This window comes from Lemur catta, chromosome 7, assembly GCF_020740605.2.
Source record: "Lemur catta isolate mLemCat1 chromosome 7, mLemCat1.pri, whole genome shotgun sequence".
NCBI lineage: Eukaryota > Metazoa > Chordata > Mammalia > Primates > Lemuridae > Lemur > Lemur catta.
This window is the reverse complement of record NC_059134.1, coordinates 21537022-21558232: the sequence shown is the minus strand read 5'-3', so window position 1 is coordinate 21558232 and position 21211 is coordinate 21537022. Positions and strand designations below refer to the sequence as shown.

Here is a 21211-nt window from a genome sequence, read left to right as displayed (position 1 = left end):
CAGTTGACCCCTGTACAACTGTGTAGACCCATTTATACGTAGAGGTTTTTTTTTTTTTGGTTGTTTTTTTTTTCCCTATAAATACAATGCAGCCTCCAAGTCTGTGGGTTCCACACCCGAATCAAAACCAAATGAGGCCCGGGCATGGTGGCTCACACCTGTAATCCTGGCATTCTAGGAGGCCAAGGCGGGAGGATCACTTGAGCTCAGGAGTTTGAGACCAGCCTGAGCAAGAGTGAGACGCCGTCTCTACTAAAAATAAAAAAAATTAGCCAGGTGTCGTAGTGTGTGCCTGTAGTCCCAGCTACTTGGGAGGCTGAGGCAGGAGGATCACTTGAGCCTGGGAGTTGGAGGTTGCTGTGAGCTAGGCTGACACCAAGGCACTCTACTCAGGACAACAGAGTGAGACTGTCTCAAAAAAAAAAAAAAAAAAACCACAAAAAAACCCACCAAATGAGGATAGAAAATACAGTACAGGCAGGATGCAAACCCACAAGGATACAGAGGGCCAACTTTTCCTATATGTGGGTTCAGCAGGAAGGACTTTAGGACTTGAGGATATAAGGATACTTCTGGTATCTGCAGGGAGGGGAAGTGGAAGCAAGTCCTGGAACCAATCCCCTGCAGATACTGAGAGATTATTGCTTCACTTTGAGAGCTTTTCCATTACACAATTGTACAACCAACTCACCGAAGTTTTGATTCTTAGATCCTTTGGAGGGAGTTTTAAAGTCTTTTTCCAGTCATCACCAGGTCTAGAAAGAATACAGTAAATTTGAAGTATTCATTGCATCCTACTTAATAAAGAAGATGACTCATCTCAATTATAATTAATTTCTAAACATCACAGTAAGTTTCATATATTGCCATTTACGTAAGAATATAGTTAACAAGACAGTTAAACCACTTTAGACACAAAGAGTAACAATCTAGGGAGGATCAAAAACCAAGAACAGAAAGGATTAAGGAATCTATACCCTTAAGAGAAGCAGTGTAGTAAACAGTGCAACTGTTGTAAAAAACATGCCTTGTTTGACTTACAAAGTGTGTGCTTTAATTTAAATTAGTTGCCAACATTTAAAAATCACGACATTTCACATAACATTCAGATTTTGGCTTTTCTTGAAATACTGGGAGCTTTAGCAACACTGTTCCAGATTTCTGCATGGCAACAGCTTGGTAGAGACTTAGTAATGAAGAGTTTAAAATTAAGCAGCTGCCCCCTTTAGGCAGAACAAGTACCCTCTAATTTGACACAGTGCCCTGCAGGCATCTGAATTTGTAACTTGTAGTGGTAGTTAAAACCATCGCCTCTGAAATTTCAGACCTGAGTTCAAGTCCCCACTCTACTTACTAATTTTGTGACTTGCACCAGTTACTTTTCTAAACCTCTATTCTTTCATATATAAAATGCGTTAACAATTCTATCAAATATTTACGTAAAGCACTCAGCACAGCACCTGGCAAAATGAACTCAACATTAGCTCTTAATGAACATCTCTATTAATCTTTCTTACTGGAGACGCTTGAAACCATGAAAGAATAAAAACAAGGAAAACATAAATAAATAAAATTCTCTTTTTCATCAGGTAAAAACCTCAAACAATAAAATAAATATTCAAAAGCAACTAATAAAAAAAGATCATCAGGAAACATTTGTAGACAATGCTTTCAACTGTGTCATCTTTAAAATAACATCTTCACTGATTTCACTGTAGCTCTTCTTACATAACCAGAGTCTCCAAAACCGCTCAAAGGCTTGATTTCAAAATGTTCATAGCACTTATTTTACTTAAAGCTAGGTTCCACATAATGCAAATATTCTAACAGTTAACTCTTTGCTACCAATTCCAAAGCCACTGTCATCTCAGCCTAAAGCATCAAGTTTCCGATCACAAATGTCATTTTAACATCCTAGGTCAGCTTGCCAGACTGTCAAATTCAACAAATCGTGAATAATAACGCATAAGACACAATGCAACCTGCCCACAAGGAATTTATAATGAGGTAAAAAAAACTATTTAAAATGAGAAAGTGATAGAGATAAATATTAAAAGAGTTCTGAGACAGTTTGATGGGATCTAGACAGCTTCATGGAAGAATGACATATAAACAGATCTGAAGAATTGACAGAACTTAAAAGAAACCATTAATCCTAGGAAAAGCAAAAAAGAAAAAGCAAAACCCACCGTTAACTCAAATCAGAATTTTTCTTTTTTTTTTATTTTTTTTATTTTTTTTTATTTTTTTGAGACAGAGTCTCACTTTTGTTGCCCGGGCTAGAGTGAGTGCCGTGGTGTCAGCCTAGCTCACAGCAACCTCAGACTCCTGGGCTTAAGCGATCCTACTGCCTCAGCCTCCCGAGTAGCTGGGACTACAGGCATGAGCCACCATGCCCGGCTAATTTTTTTTTTTTGTATATATATTTTTTAGTTGGCCAGATAATTTCTTTCTATTTTTAGTAGAGACGGGGTCTCACTCTTGCTCAGGCTGGTCTCGAACTCCTGACCTCGAGCGATCCACCCGCCTCGGCCTCCCAGAGCTAGGATTACAGGCGTGAGCCACCGCGCCCGGCCTAAATCAGAATTTTTCAAACAGAAAATACTCCCATAATGAAGTAACACAAGTTTATATATTTCAATCCTTAAGAATTAAAAATATAATGCCAACTTGTTTGAGTGACAAAAAAAGAATTAAAATAGCCCAATTTTGCTAGTCTATTTATTTTTGTCAAGACAAACTACAATTTAGAAAATATCCTTAATTTCTATACCAACTAAACCATTTGCCTTAAAAATAATAGAATTTGCACTAATGCCAGTTCTCCCAGTGACCAAACTAATTCTGTTGGGAATTAATTCTCACAGGTCACTACTGAACCTAATAGCAGTAATCACCTATCATATTCTGGTAGCTTAGGGCTATTTTTCTCTAGGAAGTGAAAAGATCTAAGTTGTAATAAAACATTACAGTAAACCACAGTATTATCACCTTACAAAGATTTCTAGAGGTTAAATCATTTTCTATGGCTAGTTCTTAACAAAAGCCAAACCTAAATTGGGGTCAAGAGTCTTAAATATCAATTTCCTACAAATGAACTTATAGTTACCATTCAAATACTGTAATTTAAAGTCTGCACTTACAGATGACAAATAGCCTACACACATTCAGCTTCAAAAAAAATACTCTGTAGTAAGATGAGACTCTTAAATTTTGGAATTAACAAAGGGTTTTGGGACTACGCAGAAATATGTCTAACAGTTCAAGATCCTGAGTTCCTTATGATTTACTTTCGTGTGTAAAATGAGAAAAAGCTTTTCTGAAAAAGTAAAAAAGCAATTTTCCATAAACTAAAAAAAGTTATGGGTAAACTTTTGATGAATGAATATGCTTGAACTATTCTGGGCAAGTCTTTAAAGACTCTGAAGATTCGACTGAGTCTTTAAATTTAAAATTTGAGATTGAGGCTGGGTGAGGTGGCTCACGCCTGTATTCCTAGCACTCTGGGAAGCTGAGGCAGGAGTATCGCTTGAAGTCAGGAAACCCAGTCTCCACTAAAAATAGAAAAAATTAGCCGGGTGTGGTGGCATGTGCCTCTATAGTCCCAGCAACTCTGAAGGCTGAGGCAGAAGGGTTCACTTGAGCCCAGAGTCTGGGACTGCAGCAAGCTACGATGATGCCACTGCACTCTAGCCAGGGCTACAGAGCAGGACTCTGACTCAAAAAAAAAAAAAAAAAAAAAAAGGCTTTAACTGCCATTTTAACTAGGGTAAGGTATAGTTACAATACTAGGGAAAACTTTATTGCCAAAAACAAAATGAATCTGATCATTTCATTAATGTATACACTCAGGTAGTAACTTCTACAGTGAGCTAATTACAAATGGAAGAAATGTTTCAAAAAATAATCTACATAAAACTGATACATACCATCTGTGCCTATTTTCATTACTTGCTGAATGAATTATAGCATAAATACATTAGTTTATTGCAAATACCTACTGACCATAAAACAAAGTCATCTGTCCTCTATTTGCAATCAAAATGGTTAAACTAAGGTATACATAAAGCAGTCAACAATAAAGTAACAAAAATTTCCTTGGTTCCCCAAATGTGTTTATTATTTATTCTAACACTTACTTAATAGTGGTGGTCATACTCTGTGCTTGCTGCTGAGTGCCATTATTGATTGTGTTGGTGTTTTTCAGCTGGTTCATCTGTTGCTGTGTCTGCGTGCCCCCTCCTCCGGGGCCACCACTGGGTTTCACAGGGCCCCTCAGCTGACCATTTTGACTGGACAGACCCATTATAACAGGGTTCTCTGTTCTGGCCGTGCTCATGCTGTGTTAACTGCAAAGGTGTCTCTTTCAAACTTCAAAACTTTTGAAAGTCAGTAGAGAAACTGTAATAACAGTTTATTAGGCTCTCCAAAACGAAGAGATAAATATAAGTCTTGCTCAAAATATGAGTCCTTTATTGCAATGCAGGCAAGCACCTGTAAGTCTCTGAACGGTAAGCAGCAGTAGTAACTTGCTCTCATGCACCGAATCAACTTTTTATTTTTAAAAAGCCCTCTATCAAACTTGAATTATATCTGAATTCACTCACTTCAATCTGAAACAAACAAACAAAAAAACAAATTAGCAAATACAGGAAAGTTACAGAAAAACTTTTTTGTTTCCCCTATAAAAGAATCCTTTTAGAAGAACTGTCATCTTATAAATTAAACAATTTGGTGGGAAAAAAGAATTAAGAACACAGCTACACTTAGACTAAATCACTAGTGAAGCTAGGAAAGACACGATGAACTGCTTCAAAAAGAAACCTACAGCAAGAACAATCTCAAACATTTAAAACTGTGAGTTCAAAGCAGCCCAGAGATTAGGCAGAAAAACACTGATTAAATTAGCATTAGTTGTCAAATGGCAATCTCTTCCCTTCAGTTACCTCCCTGATGAATTCTCTAAAAGTCTCTGACATCTCTAAAAGTCAATGATTCATTATACTTAATTGCATTACAACTCAGTGAAGTATCACATAATTTACTTAAAGTAAACGTAGATTTGAACAAGACAATTCATTAATTTTGTTTTCCATTTCTGGGTGCAACTGAGAGTCCTTGAAGAGTTAAGTGACCTTTTGACTTGAACTTTATACTTTCAGAAAAAAAACTTTTGTGCCCTTATGAATTTCAACTACAAAGTTAAACTTTATGAAGAAAAATGTATTTTTCTCCCTTGCTTTTTCCTTTAAACAATAAATGAAGCAGTCAAGGGACATGGACACATCCACATGTTAAAATCTTTTGCTTCAAAAACAGCCAAACAGCCACATAAATATTTAGCTACCTTAAAATGTGAATACCAAAAAACTATGAGATATCTTTCAATATAAAAATTTCTCAAAAATGTATCCTAGTTTAAAAGAGCATTATTTAAACACACACACACACACACACACACACACACACAAAGGAAATTTCCTGTGTTACAAAATCTGTGAAAGACCAACACACTAGTAATTTTAGTAAAACTTTCCAAGAAACCCAAAGTATTAAATCTAATAAAAACTGGTCAACCTCTATTTTTAAATTGTTCCCTAAATGGAAATCTTATTAAAAATTTTTAAAATTTAATAAATACAAACTTAAAATACAAACACGAGAAAACAAAGCACTATTGTTGGCTTTTTATTTTTTAAACATCTTAATTTCTTACCAAAAAAAAAAAATAGCTTATCAGTGCTGATTATTTTTGCCACACAAGTCAGCATCTCAGACTCAAAATTTTAAAGTCAATTAGAAAATGCTCATGTCTTCCTTTAACAAAAAAAAAAAATTGAACAAGTTGCTCACAAGCAAATCCTAATTATCACATACACAAAGCTGTTTATTTTGAAGTCTTCCTGACTCTGACCGACCTCTTAAACAGATATGGTCAACAGCTACTTTCCTGTATTGACAGGTTTATATTATGATCAACGATATCATGGAGTTCACACGGGGAGAATTATGTTTGCAAACCACTAAGAGGATGAAAAGTGCAACCTCTAAAGACTGAACGATATCATCATGTCTGTCCATCACGCACAGTTAAGACCTCCCATCTCCGTAAACCCAAAATGAGACGATGTGATAACTGCACCCTTCTTAAACTGAAACCTGCACTGCAGCGTTCTGTCTCAGAGAAGGAAATATTCCTCCTACCCCTTCCCAATTTAGATTTGCAAGTTATATTTCTACATTATCAAAAAGAAAAAAAAAAACCGAAGAAACGTAGTTGGGAGGAGCCCCTGGCTAAGTTAATTACAGCACTTCCCAGATCGTAGTTAGCAATTGACAGTTTCACACCCAAAACAGTATCGTCATCGCCAACAAGAGCTTTTGTTTGCAAATGCAGCGCAGTTTCCCTAAGCTTTGGCTGCAAGTTGGAGTGCCTGGGTTTTATTCTGAAGGGAAAAGGGGACCGTGGAAGAGAAAAGAGAGTGAGAGATAAGGGAAAGAGACAAGCCAATGATTGCAGCCCACTGACTGAGGGCTCCCCCCCACCCACCCAACCACACACAAGTCAGCTCCCCCTGACCATAAACACAAAAGGGTTGGGGCCCTGCAATCCTATCTGCGCAACAAGAGCCCGGGGCCAGGTCTTCCGGTAGGAAACAATAGGAACTCCCCCCCTCATAAGGCCCCGAAGGTACTACCCCAACCCAGAAATCCCCTTTTCCTCCACAAATCTAGGACTCTACAAACACCCTCGTTATCGACCTACAAGGCCTACCGCAATCAAGCAACTGCCGGCCCTCTCCTAAACCGAGCCCTCCAGTACAGCATATCCCTGCCGCCCCCTATAGGGCCGCCTCGTACCCTATTAACCTCCACCACCATCCCCCTCGGTCCTTGCCGCCTGCCTTGGCCCCACATTCCCTCATCTTCTATAAAACTCCTCCGAGCACTTGGCCCACTCCTCCTCCCGACCCCGCCGCGCACCACATTCCTATATTCGACTCCTCTCCGCCGCCCGTACCCCACACAGCTGCCGCCCGCCTTGCTCCTCAGGCCGGGGCCAGGCCTTAGGCCTCCGCCCCAGAGCGCCCCCCACGCCGGCCCGAGAGGCTCCCCTGAACCCCCACGGCACCGCCGCCCTCGACCCCACCACCTCACCCCACGCCCCGCAGCTTCGGCCCGACTCCTACCACCGAGGCCACTCCGCTCGGCACCCTCGGTCCTTTATTGTTGACTCGAAGCTCCCAAAATGGCGGCGGCTCCTTCCTCCTCAGAAACCTCCGCCCGCCCCCACCCGGCCCAGTCGCTGCGGCCGCCTCCCGCCCCCGCCCCCGCCCCGCTCCGGGGGCCACGCCGCCCGGTCGCTCGCGCCGCCGGCTCCCGGAGCTGTCCGGCCCTACCTCCTCCGCTGCCCGCTCTCATGGCGCCGCCGAAGTCGCCGCCGGGCTGGGCTTACTCGCTCCTCTGCCCCCTCCCTCGCTTGCCCGCCCGCTGCCTCCTCCCTCTTTCACTGCCTCTCCGCATGGCGGCGGCCGCGGCTCCTCCTCCACTCAAGATGGCGAGAGCTCGGCCGCCGCGTCCGCCTCGGCGTCACGGCAGGGGAAAGCAGGGCCGCGGAAGCCCCCTGAGGAGAAAATAGGGGACCGTTCTCACACACTAACGAGAGAAAAATTCAAGGGGGAAATACGGGTTCCTTTCTGAAGGAACAGGAGGGCTGCATTTTCCTCAACGGAGGAGAAATGATGGGGAAAAATGGTGGCTGGCAAGAGTCGCCCTGCCTTCGCCCCTCCAAAGTGAAAACCGGGGGTTGAGACCAGACGAGGATCTACTTATTTCTGATCGAGGACACGTTCTGGGAACTGCCCGGTGGGGCAGCTGCTCAGGGACAGGAAGCTGACCTGACTTCTCCCGTGGCCCACGGAGGATGCTGCCGGGCCGAGGGGGCCGCGTCCGAGCCCCCCAGGGCGCGCCTCCATCCAGGGACGCGCGGAACTAGTGGCCCCGGGACGCCGGCGCGCGACGGAGTGCGGGGGCCGGAAGGGGGCCTGGCCGGGACCGACGGCGCACCCACAGGGAGGGCAGGACTCCGCAGAGCTCGCGGGGGGCGCTGCGGGGGGTCCGTGAGGGCGCGCCAGGGGAAACCTGAGGGGAGAGGGACCGGGCCATGAGGGTGGCCTGAGGGGAGCTGCTCCGGAGCCCTCGGGGCTGGGGGTGCTGCGGGGTACCAAGTCGAGGGGGTGGGCCAGTGGGGGGGTTGGGAGGCGACACCAGGCTGTGAGGGCGGGGGTCGGGCCTCCCCCTAAGCGGGTAAGCTGCCGAGGACTCAGTTGGGATTGAAATAAATAGTTCTGTAAGGAAGTGGGGAACCGAAGGCAGAGAGTGATTCTTTCTGCTGCCTGACCCTCAGTATAAAGAGATTTATGCATTTGTTCCCATAATTACCTTTCAGATCCTAATGTCTCTGTTTATCCTTAACAGAAATAGAACTGCTGTCTCCTTCCAAGTAAAACAAAAATTAGGAACTAAAACATAACTAGGTCAAGGGAAAATGAAAACCTGGGTCTCACCCAGCTGAGACTGAATATACAACAGGCCATGGTCAAACCTACGTGATAGTGGAATTCCCACCCATGACCTCTGGAGCAGTCAGCCCATCATGGTGAGGACTTGGTTGTTAACTGGCAGCTTCCTTATTTTTTGCCGCTGCTTCCAGCTCAGGACCAATCAGAGAAAGCCAAATATGCTCCCCAAACCAATCACACAAGATGCCTGCCTTCTAGTTAGCCCTTCTCCAGCTTCCCGGTGCCAACAACCTCCAATGAGGGCAGACCTGAAGTTTCCCCCCCTTTTTTGCTAAAAAGCTTTTCCACTCCTCTGCCTGCCTATGAGTCTCTACCAAACTGATAGATGGTGGCTGACTCCCTTGCTATAGCAAGCTCTGAATAAGTAGCCTGTTCTCATTTGGTGATCTGTTTGTTTCTACACAGCCAATGGGCAGGTGGTGAATAGTCAAAAGACTGTTATTGAGATTAAAAAGAAAGTTCTCCTTAAATTTTTTAAAATTAATAACATGGCATCTCCCACCCAGATTTTATTTTATATTTATATATATTTTTTAATTGTTAAGGTTACATAATAGTTGTATATCCCGCCTAGATTTTAAAATGCCTACTTATGGGAGGAATAGCCTTGTACCTTGTGGCCACCCTAGAGAAAAGATGGCTAAGTGGTTTCTTAATAAAGTGATGATGTATGAGGCCTTGTTTGCCCCATTATCTTTCCAAGCAGCAGGAATCTGAAGTGGGGGGGCAAGAAGTGAGTGGGAGGAAGAGGAGTCTAAGGATTTGAAACAGGCCACTGCCCTGTGAGGTCTCTTTCCTAGACCACTCAAGAAATGGGACCAAGCAAAGAAAAGGGGTTCACATCCAGAAATAAACTGTAACATTCAAATGGAGCCTGCCTGGTTGAGGAGATGACAACAACAAAAAAAAAAAAAGCAAGAAGGCAACCAAAAGTGGAATATTAAATAGGTGCCCCTTCTCACCTAGGAATCTTTCCTGGGCTAAAACCTTTAAAGATTCTGCTTGATGTTCTTTTAAGGGAGTCACGACTCACTTATGTCAGCCCTTCTCAGTTTCTAGTGAGAAGCCTAAAGGGTTTTGAATTAAGCTATGAACCCTTGGATCTTCTGAGTTCAATTTTATGGGTTGATAGGTCCAGTCAAGCTACCTCAATACATTTTTTTCTCCCTAGTTCAAACAGATTAGCAGGAATCATACAAAATATGACACTTTAGGAATACAGAGGAATTATTTGCTAATGTAAATGGTATCATTACATTTGTAAAATTATGTATTTAAATATTATATAAATCCAATCCTTTGGCCTTTTAGTTAATACTGAATGTAATAGTTGTGGGTGATCTGTAGTAAATATGGTTTCTAGAAGGTGTGTTATCCCCAGTGAAGTCACCTATTACTTGGAGTAAACAGTTTCCCAAGATGTATTGGCCATTTTCATGTTGTTTTAATCACCCTTGATTCACCTCCTTCATAATTCCCCACCCTACTTTTTGGACTTTGAAATATGAGTTGTTAGCTAAAGTGTTAGGACTTCATTGTCAGCTCCTACAGAATCTGTCTATAGGAGGGACATTTTAAAAAAAGAAAAAGATTCACAAATGGATTGGAGTTTTTTAATATCTCTGTTTAAAACACAACAGAATTTTATTTATTCATTTTTTTGTAAGAATGAGATGGGACTAAAAATGCTACCTGGAACTAAGTTACAATAATGGGTCCTCTCAGTAAATATTCTTGCCAGTCTCACATCTTGACCTCATTTATTTACCTAAAAATAGCTAGAAGGAAAAAAAAATCACAGGTTAATTTACACTTGATTTCATTTTTAACTTCAATTTAAAATATTTAGAATCTAGAATTTCAAGTAATTTGAACCTGGAATATGTAGATCTGTGACAATATCTTAAATATCCAAATGTTTTCAACATGCTAAAATGGATTTCACACTTTTAACATTCTGGGTTTTTATCTGAAGGAAACATAATAGTTTAACTCAAATTATAAGCAAATGTGTTCATTACCTAGAAGAAAAAAGTTTTACCCATATCATATCCTCAATAAAATGGTTATATCACACCTGGCTAAGCTTTATAGTATGGTATTTTCCCCTCTTTCAAATGATTTGCAGTATAATATTTTGATTTTCCAAAGGAAGGTTCAACATACAAAGTTCTTTTCCAAATATGCTTGAGCAACATCTGGTAGTCACTAACAAGACTAAAGGCTAATGAGCCCAAGGAGCCAAGTCCTGTTTTCTTTGGACTTCAGAGCAAGTAAAAATTGCCTTTTCAATTTATACACCTGAAAAAGTGAAGCAGCATCAGTCACTGAGGGCTTAGCAGAGAGATCCTCTGAGGTATGCATACTGCGCTGAAGCTAATGCATACTAAGCAGGTGTCTTTAATCACTGAGAGATCACATCAGGCACATTTTGTTGGAATAAATGTTCCACCCCCAGAGTAAACTCAAGTTGAAAAGTGGGAAAGCAATAGTACAAACGAGGAGGGAGTGGGTGGGTTAAACACATTTTCCCCAAACTGCCAGGTTTAGCTTGCAGAATTTATATTCTCTTTGACAGATAACATCCCCCCATTCCCAGGGCACCACAACCAGCTAGCTAGCTCAGCTCACCAGGTGTCTTTCAGCCTCATCAGGACTCAGCATTGCATATGTTCCGGTCATCACCCCAAGAACTTTAGGTATTCATTTTGCCTCTTCAGTTTTCTAAGATTACTGTCCACCAGCAATTTCAATGTATTTATTAATTTGAACACAATATGTGGCTGGCAAGACACTGAAATATGGAAACTAGCTCTTTAGGTGTAAATTTCCTTTGGTCTACTCAGATCAAGAAAGAATTGATGCTGTCCCCATCTAAGATGCCTTGTTCTCTTGGGTACTTTCTGAGTTAGTTCAGGGGCAGTTGCTGATGAGTAACGTTGATGGAGGTCCACAGTCTGGTCATCTTGTTGACTTGCCATCGTGTTGGAATATGTAACATGCCCCCTTTGTACCCAAGACCATGTAACAAGATTTTTTTTTTTTGAGACAGGGTCTCGCTCTGTTTCCCAGACTACAGTGCAGTGGCCTCATCATAGCTCACTGCAGCCTCAAACTCCTGGGCTCAAGCGATCCTCCTTGTGGCAGCCTCCCAAATAACTGCGACTATAGGAGTGTGCAACTGCACCCAGCTAATTTTTCTGTTTTTTGTTGGGGGGGGCTCTCGATATGTTGCTCAGGCTGGTCTTGAACTCCTGGCCTCAAACAATCCTCCCATCTCAGCCTCCCTAAATGCTGGGATTATAGGCATGAGCCATCATGCATGCCAAGATTCTATTTCTGAATAACCTTCTCCGCAGGGGTAGCAATAGGAGCCTTAACGATCATGAAAAGTGCCTAGCCCTGGTTTTCCACTGCTAGTCCATCTGCAGAGCCTTTTATTGGTCCTTGAAAATAGAACTGATCATAGGTTTGAGCCGTGGGAAGGTAATTTATAGCTAAGGCGTGGACAATCTCTTCTATGCAAAGTGCCATGATTGGATTAAGTAATGTCTGTGGCTACCAGGACAAGAAACAAAAGGAGAGAAAAGTATTTGAGTACAAATGTCTCCTCAGTGACCCTCTTAGCTCTTCATCTGCCTGATAAATTATAAAGACTCCTTTTTGTCATGTCCCTCACACCCTAAACAATCCCCTCATTGGCTCCCAGTTTCTTATTGCCACATCAAGTCTACACTCCATGGACACATTGAGACTGCTAATATGCCTTCCCAATCCGATTTCCTGCTCTTCCCCAACCCCCAGACATTTGCTGCTCTGGTCTCCTGGTAGGACACATTCCCTCGAGTCTCATTATAACCTGTAGTTAGAAACCCTCTCACTTCCTTTCCTCTGGGTCTATCTAAATTCCATTCAAAACCCCAGATATATTACCATAAACCCCTATCCTCCCACCTTCCCAGTCCTTTGCTTCTGCCCTACCAGAGCTCAGGCCCTGGAATCAGGTCTGGCTTCATAATCCCAGTTCTGCCACTTATCAACTCCATGAATTTGGAAGTTTCTTACCTTCTGAGCCTCAACTTCCCCATTTACAAAATGGGGATAATAGGACCTAGAGTTCTTATGAGGGTAAATGAGAATTTGTATAAATCACTTGTTTTGGTAGCTGGCAGATCACACTCAAAAAATTAGTTGGTGTTGCTATTGCTATTTTATTGACTTTTGTCTTATCCTCTTCTTATTCTATCAGATTACAGCCTGTGGTTGGCCAATTCAATTCTATGTATACTAGCCTCTGTAATCTCCTGCTTCTTCAGCTTTGTGTCCTACCAACCTTAATAAACAAGTGCTGAGCTCTAATTTCACAGCCTCTGCTCTAGGAATGTCGATGCTGGGGAAGCCCTGTGAGCAGGATGATTAGTTCAACAACAAATTCTCGCTCCTGCACCTCAGCTGAGCTCTTTCTGTTGCTGCACAAGCCTCTTACTGGTGGCTCTCAATCATGGATGCTCATTAGAGTCAATAAAGGCACTTTTTTTTTTTTTTTTTTGAGATAGAGTCTCACTCTGTTGCCTGGGCTAGAGTGCCATGGCGTCAGCCTAGCTCACAGCAACCTCAAACTCCTGGGCTTAAGCAATCCTCCTGCCTCAGCCTCCTGAGTAGCTGGGACTACACGCATGCGCCACCATGCCCAGCTAATTTTTTCTACATATTTTTAGTTGTCCAGCTAATTTCTTTCTATTTATTTAGTAGAGACGGGGTCTTGCTCTTGCTCAGACTGGTCTCAAACTCCTGAGCTCGAACGATCCACCCGCCTCGGCCTCCCGGAGTGCTAGGATTACAGGGGTGAGCCACCGTGCCCAGCCAATAAAGGCACTTTTAACAACACTGATGCCTGGGCCCCACCCCAGAAGAATGAAATTACAATCCTTGGGACTGGGGTCCAGCATCATTTTTTGTTCTAAGGCTACCCAAATGATCTTAATGTGCAGCCAAGAATGAGGACCACTTAATTATTCTTAAAGGACAATGATTTCCTAAAGCAGCATTCCAGATCTTTTCTTCATAAGCCCACCTTCAAATCAAATAGAAGTTTCATACACTTTCCCCCTTCATTAATCCATAGAAGCTTCATAAACTTTCCACCTCCCTCCCACAGACTTCAGTTTGTTCCTGTCTTGAAGGATAGAACATCACACCTCCTAAGGCTAACCTATCCCTTTTTAAAATAAAATTTCCATCGGTTACTTCCTTTCCTTTATATTTTTAGTATTGGTCTCCCTCTCTGTTGATTCTTCTCCTCAACATGGATTTGTGCCTGAGTTTTTCTCTATTCTAAACAACAATCAAAAACAATCTGTCCTTACTCTCATTGCCAGCTGAGGAGAGGAGGGAGGAACTAGCATTCACTGCTGGGCTCCTAAGGACAGGCACAATGCTATATGGCATCCCACTGCAAAATCCTGTCCATTCTTACCCTAGAGTGTCACTTCCATCTCTGCCTCTTCATGATTACTGCCACACTGTCCCAAGCTAGTTTTTTCTCTTGCTTGAACTATTTCAGTAGCTTCTTAGACGTCCTGCTTCAACCTGTTTCCCTCACTAACCCACCTGTACATTAATGCCAGAGTAATTTTCCCAGTCAGATCACTAGCCTGCTCAAGAGTCTTTAATGATTTTCGATTATCTACCCAATAACGTTTAAATCCCCCATGTGTCTTCAGAATATATAGGAGGCCCTTGGAACCTCCTCTCATTAAACCCTGGGAGCCGGAGATTGGGTCTACTGACATTTTTAGATCACTACGGAGATAAGACTATTCTTGTGATTTCTTTTTTGTCTTTGAATTTCTTGATCTTCCATAATTTGTCTCAGCTTAGATATTACCTTCTCCTAGATCACTGGTCCCTAACCTTTTTGGCACCAGGGACTGTTTTCATAGAAACAATTTTTCCATGGACCAGGGAGGGAGAGGATGCTTTTGGGATGATTCAAGCACATTACATTTATTGTGCACTTTGTTTCTATTATTATTGCATTGTAATACATAAAGAAATAATTATACAACCATAGGTTGGGGACCCCTGTCCTAGATGACTTGCCTGACGATACTATTAAAAGTAGCACCCTTCCCCCTCACTCTGTACTCCATTAAATTATCTTATTTATATGTTTATTGCCTGTGCCTTCCAAAGCAGCAAGTCCAATGCAAATCTGCTAGAAGCAGATTCATCCCAAATGATTCATCCCAAATGCCCCTTTGTGCTCCCACCCTTTTGAGATCTTTCATTGCTAAGGTGTTACAAATAGGTTTGTTCAGAACAGTCTGAGTTTTGCCAGGGTGATGATTAATACTGCTCTTGTTTATGCTCAAAAGTATCCCAACTTGGACAATAAATTAGATAATCACTGTATTTATAGCTATTTGTAAACATCTTATTTCTAAGCTCATTGAGGACAGGAACAAAGTCATGTTCATCTTTCTTTCACCAATAACACCTAATATTTTGTATACATATAGTAGAAGCTCAGGAAGTGTTTGTTGAATGGGATTGGATAATAGATTAAAATAGAGAATATATGTAAAGAAACTAACACAATATCTAACACATAGTAAATGTGTTAAATTTTTTTTAAGTTCAATTAATGGTACTTTCCCTTCACTCAGATGACTTTTCTCAGTATGTATTGGGTTGGTTGTCTTTATTTTTTGTGGTCTTGTCTTTTATATTCAACTGGAAGCTATTTTTTTTTCTTAAGAGACAGGCTGTCACTCTGTCACCCAGGCTGGAGTACAGCGGTGCAATCATAGCTCACTGCAGCCTCAAACTCTTGGGCTCAAGTGATCCTCCTACCTTAGCCTCCCAAGTAACTGGGACTACAGGCATGGGCCACCATGCCCTGCTAATTCTTTTTTTTAATGTTCTGTAGAGATGGGGTCTCACTATCTTGCCCAGGCTGGTCTTGAACTCCTGGCCTCAAGCGATCCTCCTGTCTTGGCTTCCCAAAATGCTGGTATTCCAGGCATGAGCCACTGTGCCCACCCTGGAAGCTTTTTTAAGGCAGGTATCATGTCTTGTAATTCTCCATTCCACATAGTAGAACTAGTTCTTTTTTGTAAATTGATTGATACTGAGATGTTCAATACTTATTGGCTGGCTAATTTATAGGACAAATTGAAATAACAGAAATTGACATCAGGTGAGGCGCCCACAGTCAGTGGCACAAGTATAAAAGATCACCTTCCCTATTCAAAGATCCAAGTCCAGCAAAAGTAGGAGATTCAGATATATCCACTCCTTCCACTTCTAACACTTTTTTTTTTTCTGAGGCAGAGTCTCACTCTGTTGCCTGCCTAGAGTGCCACGGCATCAGCCTAGCCCACAGCAACCTCAAACTCCTGGGCTCAAGTGATCCTCCTGCCTTAGCCTCCTCAGTGGCTGGGACTACAGGCATGCACTGCCACACCTGGCTGGTTTTTCTATTTTTAGTAGAGACAGGGTCTCACTGTTGCTCAGGCTGGTCTTGAACTCCTGACCTCAAGTGATCTTCCTGCCTCGGCTTCCTGGAGTGTTAGGATTACAGGCATGAACCACCGTGTCCAGCCTACTCCTAACATTTTTAGTAACTGAAGATAACATCTGTATCTTTTATTACTCTTTATGTGAGATTAAGCAATCTTATGTGAGAACACAATGTCTTTTGGCAATAAGGGAAGAATGAAAAATATGCCTAGTGTTGAGATATGACTGTGGAATAATTAAGACCTGGGTATGAATTCCTAAGTTATTTAACTTCCCTATACCTGTTTTCTCATTTGTAAAATAATATGGTACGTCTGCCTCTGGGGAGGTTGTAAGAGGAATAAGTGAAAAATAGTATATGTAAAATGCTTAGCATATGGCCTGACTCATTACAAGCCTCAATAGGCAATAGCTATTTTTATAGTAGGCAATCTAGGCAGCTTCAAAGCCTATTTTGATGCTAAAGGTGAAGCTAGCTAGTGTAATTAAGTTCTCAAATTTTAAGTTAAATCTTGTTTTTAGTGTCAATGACAAACTATTTATTATTCTTGTTCATTCATTTATTCTATATCAAGCATACAATAAATGCTTATTAAATGCTATTGAATAATAGAGCAATAATAAGTAATTTGGAGGAAATTAAGACTTAAGATTGCCCTCAGTGATATTTCTGTATGAGCATAAAATGCCCTGTGACCAGGACATCATGTTGGATGCTGAAGGTGCAAATCCAGTTGCGTCACCTGTCTGGAAGCCAGCCAGAGATATATAGCATTCTTTCAAGCCTTTTAACCTATTACCTACTCGCAGCGTATGACTGCCTCATACTCAATGGAAAAAATCAAGGTCATAGAGCTCACTGTCCCTCAATTTCTCTTCTCCACCTGCAAACTTTTCTTCCACAGAATCTAGCCTTACCTCCTTCCCTGTTATCTCTTCCCTCTAGTACCCCAAGCAGAGTTAATCACTCCCACCTCTGTGCCACCATTGTACAAGTCTCTCTTACTGTGCAAAGTAGCAGAGTTAATTTGGTTGTAGGCTTGCCTTCCACAAAGATTGGATCTATGTTCCTATTCTTCTTTGTATGTCGAACACCTCGTCTGGCATATGGTAGGCGCTCAGTACATCTTTACTGAAGGGGCTCTTGAAGCAACTACTTCTCCCCTTCAGTCTCTTTCAAAAATAACCCTTCCAAAAGACCTATACATTATCTCAATCTCCACTTCCTTAGATCTTTCCCTCATCTTCCACATCCAATCCATCACCAACTCCTATGGGTTGAATCTCTAAATTACTTTCTGAATCTGTCCCCTCCTGATCACCCCATTGCCTCCACCCACATTCAGACAGAATTGTCTTTCATTGGCCTGTTTACTGCTGTAGTGTCCTAGCTTAGGCTCCCTATTTGCCCTCTTGCCTTACACCAATCTATTCTGCACACAGCCTTAGTGATATTTTTAAAATGCAAATGAGCTGGACCAGGTGGCTCTTGCTTGTAATCCTAGCACTCTGGGAGGCCAAGGTGGAAGGACTGCCTGCAGCCAGGAGTTCAAGACCAGCCTGAGCAAGAGCAAGACCGCATAGAAAAAATTAGCCGTACATGGTGGCGGATGCCTGTAGTCCCAGCTACTCGGGAGGCTGAGGCAGGAGGATCCCTTGAGCCCAGGAGTTTGAGGTTGCTGTGAGCTAGGCTGATCCCGTGGCACTCTAGCCCAGGCAACAGGCTTTTTCTGTCTCAAAAAAAAAAAAAAAGTTTATGAGTGACTTACCTGAGAAAATGTAAGTTCTTAAGGGCAGGAACCCTGTTTTGTTACCATACTACCCCTATAGTTCTAGGCACCTAGAAGATGTTTGATATTTGTTAGAATGAATAAATGAGTGAATGGGTGTGTTTCTCTCTGGGGAATTCACAATGTGAATTACTATATTAAATGTAAATTCCTGGTGGGGCACGGTGGCTCACGCCTGTAATCCTAGCACTCTGGGAAGCCGAGGAGGGCGGATTGTTTGAGCTCAGGAGTTTGAGACCAGCCTGAGCAAGAGCGAGACCCCATCTCTACTAAAAATGGAAAGAAATCATATGGACAGCTAAAAATATATATAGAAAAATTAGCCAGGCATGGTGGCACATACCTGTAGTTCCAGCTACTCCAGAGGCTCAGGCCGGAGGATTGCTTGAGCCCAGGAGTTTGAGGTTGCTGTGAGCTAGGCTGATGCCACAGCACTCTAGCCTGGGCAACAGAACAAGACTCTGTCTCAAAAAAAGTTTTTTTTAATTAAGGGTCTCTGGGAGGCCAAGGCGGGAGGATCGCTTGAGGTCAGGAGTTCAAGACCAGCCTGAGCAAGAGCGAGACCCTGTTTCTACTAAAAAAATAGAAAAAAATTAACCGGACAACTAAAAACATATAGAAAAAGTTAGCCAGGCATGGTGGCGCATGCCTGTGTTCCCAGCTACTCAGGAGGCTCAGGCAGGAGGATTGCTTGAGCCCAGGAGTTTGAGGTTGCTGTGAGCTAGGCTGACGCCACGGCACTTTAGCCTGGGCAACAGAATGAGACTGTGTCTCAAAAAAAAAAAAAGTAAATTCCTACATGAAAGAAATTTGTTTGCCGCAGGATTTCCCAAATTTAATTGCCCATAACTCTCTTTGCTCTTCTGCACCTCCCAGTAGAATACTACTAAGCATCCTGAGGGATTTTATAAAATACACATCAAACATATTACTCTCTTCCATATTCAATTGCTAATCACACAAAAAAAGAAAAAATACAACAAAATAAACCAGATCACTCTCCAGCATTTGGCATTGTCAAGTGCCCACTATTTCTCCATATTTTCCTCCCTTGGCTCCCAGGACTCCACCTTTCTGGTTCTTTCTTCCTGTGAAGGTCATCTCACCCCTCCTCACCAGGCATTAGTGTGTGGACAACCACCAAGTTGCTTATCCTCAAGTGTGGGTTCCCGTCTTGTGACTTCATATACTGTATCTATTCTGACTATCTTACTAGCCCTCCATTCTGGCAGTGTCCAAGCCCCCAACACCACCACCTTCTGCCGCCTTTCTCGTATTATGAATCCTGGTTAATGGTATCACCAGCCACCAAGCCAGAGACCTGGAGGTCTTATCCTTGATTCTTTATCTTACTGCTCTGAATTAAATTGATCAACTTCTTTTCAGAAATATTGTTTACAACTTAGCACTTTTGTCTAGACCCACTGCCATTACCTTTTTGTTTTCCACAAAGCCCTCTTAAATTCAGATGCCATTACCTTAATGTACACATTTGTTATCTATTGCCTACATCAGATGTCTCACCATTATGTATTAATATATCACTTGCATTGTCATATATTGTCAATATATGTTATATATTGCCTGCAACAGCCCTCAGAATGCTCTCTCATCCACTAATCCTTTCCCCATTCCAACCTACCCTTCACATTGGTATTAGAACTGGCTTCTTCAAACAAATTTATCTGTATCACTCCCCAGCTTGAAGACCCTTCTGGTTCCAGTTTTCCATAAGGTGAAATCCAGACTTCATAGATTGGCAAACAAGGTGTCTTCTCCCAACCTTAGTTCTCGCCTACCTCCTCTCTCTCAGCATCCTCTTTCCCCTCCCCCTTCATGCCTCGCCTGTACATTAACTGGACACCCACTGTGTGCCAGCCACTGTACTTGCCTCCAGAGGAGCAAATATGAATGAAAACAGCTGATCTCAGGAAGTTTATATTCTAGTAGTAGCAGAGATAGACATATAAACATATAAACATATATATCACAATGAGGCATTCCATAATGAAAATATGTACTAAGCCTGGAAGGAGTACTCAGGAAAGAGTAATTCTGCAAGGGGTCAAGGGTGTGATGTTTCAGGGAGGGTTTCAAGATGAGATTCTGAGCAGGATTTGGAAGGTTGAGTAGGAGCTGATAAGGTGGAACAAGGATGAAAGAATGTTAGTGGCAGAGTCAACAGGAGGCTGACTAGGATCAGCTGTGGGGTCCCACAGTAGCTTAGGTGTGTGTGTATGTGCTGGGGAGAGAAGTGGCAATAGCTGAGGCTGGAGAGCCAGTCAGGAGTCACACTACCAACAGCCTGTGCTAAGAAGTTTGGACAATATCCTATAGGTGAAGGAGAACCATTGAAGATTTTGAAAATGAGGATGACTTAATGGGACTCTAGGAATATTACTCTGACAACCCAGTAGAGATAGATTAGAGGTGCCAAGAAGATCAGTTAGGAGGTTCCCCACCATGTCTCACTTGGACTATTGAAAGTGGCTCCTAACTGATCTCCTTGGGCCCTCTAATCCATCCTCTACCTAGCAAGAGGAGAGAGAAGAAGAGAGGGCAGAACTTACTAACTGACAATAGTAAGTTAAATGACAGTACATGGGGATAGGCTGGATTCAGGGAGGAGGAAGGTGAAGAAGGTGGAAAGAATGATGTCTAGGTTTCTAGGCCTGTGGAATTGGTGAGGCTGGAGGCAACAGCAGCTGTCAGAGGGAATCTAAGAGAAAGAACAGGTTTCATGGTGGGGATGGTAAATACTGCTTTCAGAGATGGATACGTTGAGTACTGAGTTGGAGGTGCCTCTAGGGGATCTACCTGGAGATATGGGACTCGGGGTCAGGGGAGAAGTCAGAAGTGGAGGTAGGGAAGGTGTCTTCTGCATAAAGATGACAGTTAGGACCACAGGAGTGGATGTGAAATTTCCCAGGAAAGGTGGGTGGAGCAGGGGCACAGGGAGAAAGGGTGAACTCAGGTAAGAGCATCATCAGGCAGAGTCAGACAGAGGAAGAGGATCTGGCCAAGGAGGCTGAGAAGGGAGAGACAGGCAGAGGACAAGGAGAGAGTTTGCTCCAGCAGCCAGAGGGAAAGTGGACATCAGAAAGAATGAGTGGCCAGGAATGTCAAGGAAATAAGATAAGGGCTGAAAACTACCCTTAGATGTGGCAACTGGAAGGTCACTGATACCTGGGAAAGAGCATTTTCAGTAGAGTACTGAGGCAGAAGACAGATTTTAGTAGGATTATTGATACTGGTAATAATACCTAATGTTTATTGGCTGCTTATTATATACCAGGCATGTGCTAAGTATTTTAT

The 21211-nt window shown here is 42.4% G+C and overlaps 1 protein-coding gene across 4 annotated transcripts in view; it reads right to left on the bottom strand.

The window, feature by feature from the left end:
* Positions 1-8002, bottom strand: part of DDX6 (DEAD-box helicase 6) — a 34685-nt gene extending 26683 nt beyond the window's left edge. The window contains exons 1-3 of one of the 4 annotated variants that reach the window (XM_045556341.1): positions 7899-8002; positions 4140-4613; positions 692-755 (exon numbers count right to left, since the gene is read on the bottom strand). In XM_045556341.1, coding sequence (XP_045412297.1) covers positions 692-755; positions 4140-4339 — 264 coding nt within the window. In that variant the 5' untranslated portion in view covers positions 4340-4613; positions 7899-8002. Of the gene's footprint in view, positions 1-691; positions 756-4139; positions 4614-7158; positions 7273-7400; positions 7593-7898 lie in introns of those variants that run through there. The other 3 variants (XM_045556338.1, XM_045556340.1, XM_045556339.1) reach the window with 3 other exon arrangements.
* Between the last annotated feature and the right edge of the window lie 13209 nt (positions 8003-21211).